This window comes from Aedes albopictus, chromosome 2, assembly GCF_035046485.1.
Source record: "Aedes albopictus strain Foshan chromosome 2, AalbF5, whole genome shotgun sequence".
In the NCBI taxonomy this organism is placed as follows: Eukaryota; Metazoa; Arthropoda; class Insecta; order Diptera; family Culicidae; genus Aedes; species Aedes albopictus.
Genome location: NC_085137.1, coordinates 282235056 through 282239284, shown reverse-complemented (window position 1 = coordinate 282239284; position 4229 = coordinate 282235056). Strand labels below are relative to the sequence as shown.

Below are 4229 nucleotides of genomic sequence, written 5' to 3'. Positions count from 1 at the left end.
TAGAGGATTATTAAAAATATCACAGCCTATCTTGAGTATAAATAACAAAAAAAAAAACAATTCATTCCCAAAATTAAAGTAATCATTGGGGAAGGTTCATTTATTACGTCCATCGATTTTCGGGATTTCTAGACTCCTTCACCCCCCCCCCTTTCTGTCACGCTATTTCCCTATACCATATACACGTACTGTCACACTTTTCTAGATTTCGCCCCCCTCCTCTAAATGATGAACATAATTTATGAACGTTCCCTTGTTATATATCCGGAGAACAATATGAACGAGATATTTCGCAATTGCGAATTACAATTTACATTTGTAAATAAAGACGACACGGGACACTAGGGTGGAACTAATTTTAAAAACCCGATTTAATCCACCTATGGTGAACAGAACCCTTCTTACACTTATTAAAATTATTGTTGTATTATTCGTATTTAACATATTTATTTTGTGTGATGGATAAAAAGTTCTAGAAAATATTGTGGATTTGGCATCTAGTGGATTGGTTTCCAAAATAGCATCAGACCATGGACTTAACTACCAGAAATGCCAGACACCTCCTAGAATCTTGTATGGAATGTTTAAAAATAAGAGCTTCCATACACACTTAAAATAAAGTACCGTATTCAGCTGTTCAATTTTCGGTAAAAGTTCAGATTACCGAATTTTCAGCAACATATTACCGAAGTTCGTCAAAAAATTACCGAACGTTCGGTAAACTACTGAATCATCGGTAATGTTTACCGAACGTTCGGTAAAAAATAGCAGAACTTCGGTAAAACTGTACTGAACTTCGGTAATCCGAACTTTTACCGAAAATAGAACAGCCGAACAAGTGACTCTAGAATGAGTGTGTATTCAACAAATGGATAAGAAAATCAGCGAGATACACTTTGTCTAATATCTCTTAATCAGTCGAATAAATTAGCTCCGAAGTACTTGGTATTCATAGTTATGGTGCAAAAAGGACAAAAATGATATATCTACTATGTAAATCAGTTTTGGCATTAGCTAGTTAATTTGGCTGTCCGGTTCTTGCACTTACCCACAATATATAAATTCAAAGCTTTCATTTAACATATTGTTAGTTTTCAAAGAATTCCTGTTTATTTGTAATTTGTTATTTGTTGCGAATGGTATTTCCGGAGTTCTCACAGCAGCCACTTACCCAGATTTGGTGGTAATCAGCTCAAGCTAAAATTAATTTTATTTAGGATAGGTTTCAGTTTTTAGTAATTTTGCTCTACTTACAATTTAGTCTCCTTTTATGTTCTTCTACCAATTCACAACAGTAATCTAAGATTTAGTTTTTGTCCTGTTAGTTTAGTTCATAAGTACAATCGAGTTCACTAATTATAGAAATAATTTTACTTACAATTTAGGAAAATATAGCTTGATATGAAATAGTTTTAGGATATAATTTTTGCACGTAATCAATTTCTGCTGTCTCACTGTTTATCGTCAGTCTGTCGTTTTGTATTATTCGTCCAATTCTGCTTGTCATCCACGCCGATGACAGAACCACCTTTTGACCGCGTTACGTGATCTACTATGGGCTGTGGCGGCGAACATCCTCCCCGCCGTGTCGCATCAACTTCCGGTTGGTCGTCACTTGAACTAGCCACGTCCAACACAGCCAATCTCGTAGAAGGTCTCTTTAGTATTCCGCTCGTCGTCTGTACTTCCGCTGAACGGGTTACTCCGTCCTTACCCGGGATCGTCCGAATGATACGGCCTCGCAACCATCGATTTTGAGCATTCTCGTCGGCTACGAGCACAAGATCCCCTACCTTGAGCGGTCTAACATCACGGAACCACTTCGTTCGACGAATGATAGTTGGTAAGTACTCCACCAGCCACCTACGCCAGAAGTTATCCAGCGTGTGCTTCACCAGACTCCAGCTATTCCTCAACGCCATCCCAGGATCGGTTGGAAGCTTCTCCGGCTCTCGCACACCGTTGGAGCTCAGAAGCAGGAAATGGTTTGGGGTTAACGCTTCATGATCAGCGGTTTCCAATGGGACAAACGTTAATGGTCGAGAGTTGACCATGCTCTCTGCTTCTGTCAACACCGTAACGAAACATTCGTCATCCAATTTGCGCGCCTCTGGAATACATCTGAGTGCCGATTTCACTGCCCGAACCATTCTTTCCCAACAGCCCCCCATATGGGGAGCGGCAGGAGGGTTAAACTTCCACTGAGTTTGAGCATTAGTAAAAGTGCTGCCCAATTCAGTGTGAATCCGGTTGATTTCGTCCTGCAGATCACGGCTCGCTCCCACAAAGTTTGTTCCGTTGTCGGAGTAAATTTCTATAGGAGATCCCCGTCGTGCGATGAATCGCCTGATTGCCTTTTTGCACGCATCGGTGGACAAGCTGGCAACTACCTCGCGATGAATAACTCTAACGGTGAGACAGGTGAAAAGGCACACCCATCGCTTTGCCACGCTTCTCCCTACTTTCACCAAATACGGTCCGAAGAGATCTACTCCTGTGTATGTGAAAGGACGTATACCTGGTTGCAGCCGTACCGCTGGAAGCGGTCCCATCTTTGGTGTGACGGGCGTAGATTTGTACACTCGGCACCATATAGGCTCAGTGTACCAGTTATGGCTATAGTACCTCAAATTCGCCATAGTTGATTTTCAACCTTTGAAGATACAAATCAACAAGAAAAATATCGTAAACAACAGATCACGATTGCAAAAGATGGTTGCAATCATTCAAACTTCACAATATGCTCAAATTATGATAGAAATAATTCATTTTCCTTAACTTTTCGGCCTCCTTGCACCCTATTTCGCCATAGTGTACCAGTTATGGCAACTCCTATAAGGAATGCATGTAAATAGTGCGAAGTGGAACCCAAATTAACCAATGTGTCCATAACTGGTACAGGGTTCCTATCATTGGCACACGCCGTAATAAATACTAAAAGTAGTTTTGGCTCCGTTTCTATATTTTTCCTGTAAAGTATTGAAACAAATCAATCATTTGACTTATTGTTTACATTCGTCGGTCTTCTTCTTATTTTTGTAGAAATAGTTTTTCTTAGGTAGTGCGATAACTGGTACAGGCACCCTACAGAGTTTTCTGACGAGACGCACTTCCACTCGTAGTCGCGGCACGTGAAATCTCTGTCGCACTTCGTTGACTATAGTCTCATCGTTAGCGTGTCCGTACTTGCGGTGATAGAAGTCCAACAGCAGCTCCGTGATCCGATGATTTCTTGGCAGGATTATGGGAAACTTCGCATCGTACGCAAGTACTTGCGCATCTCCCGCTCTACTGCCTACTCGTAATACACCGTACTCGTCTGCAAATGGAGACTGTTTCAAGAGGTTGCTACCTGCTTTTACTTGCTTCTGGCGTGCACAATCCCTTTCCAAGTTTTGTTTCAGGATCGTTACTTCCTCCGGAAATGCCTCCGACTGCGCAATCATCCATAAGGTCCTCTCTGCTTTTTGGATTTCCGCACTGGTTAGTCCAACCGTCTTCGTCGATTCGTTATTCTTTGGTGCACGGGAACTTTCCACGAAGTGATGCACATACGCTACAGAACGTAACATTCTTTCAAATCGCGAAAATCTTTCTGCTGCTACGACTGGTTGCTTGATTAGGTGACTACAAACGTACGCCTCCCGTAACTCCGTTTCGCATTCGTCCGCGACGTCTTCTGGAACCGACATTTGACCTCCGTCCCAGGTGTAGAGAAACTCGGGCCCTTGAAACCATCTACTGTCCATGCTGCAAGAGGGACCTTTTCCCCATTTAGTGGCTTCGTCAGCAACGTTGACCCTCGTTGAAATCCATTGCCACTCGTTGACGTTCGACAGGCTTAGTATTTCGTCCACACGGAAAGCGACGAATTGGCGATACCGGCGTGTGTCAGACTTGATCCAGGAACAAACCGTAGACGAATCGCTCCAAAACCAGGTTCGTTGAATCTTCAGCGAATGATTCTCCTCTATACTCCTTCGTAATCGAGCACCAAGTACCGCTGACATCAGTTCCAGTCGTGGTACTGAGAGTTCACGGAGTGGTGCAACCTTGGTTTTCGACGACACTAATGTGACTCTTACCTTCCCATGGTCAAAAATGCGGAAATATGCTACCGCTGCAAAGGCCTGTGTGCTAGCATCTACAAACACGTGTAGTTCTATGTTGTGTAGACTCTCTGGATCATAATCCGGAAAATAACATCGAGGGATACGCAGTCCATCCAT

The 4229-nt window shown here is 42.7% G+C and overlaps 1 protein-coding gene across 1 annotated transcript; it reads right to left on the bottom strand.

Moving 5' to 3' along the window:
* Nucleotides 1-1451: 1451 nt before the first annotated feature.
* LOC134286607 (uncharacterized) lies at nucleotides 1452-4229 on the bottom strand. The gene is made up of 2 exons (XM_062848239.1): nucleotides 3111-4229; nucleotides 1452-2552 (listed from the first exon to the last, which is right to left on the bottom strand). Exons 1-2 carry the CDS (start codon nucleotides 4227-4229, stop codon nucleotides 1452-1454), a joined length of 2220 nt encoding a protein of 739 aa, XP_062704223.1.

What these genes read in the sequence shown, in the direction of transcription:
- LOC134286607 (XM_062848239.1), bottom strand. Translation starts at nt 4,229, where the DNA reads ATGGATGGACTGCGTATCCCTCGATGTTATTTTCCGGATTATGATCCA. An exon ending in TGCCGCGACTACGAGTGGAA is followed by an intron (nt 2,553 to 3,110) that starts GTGCGTCTCGTC and finishes GTCACACCAAAG; the next exon opens with ATGGGACCGCTTCCAGCGGT.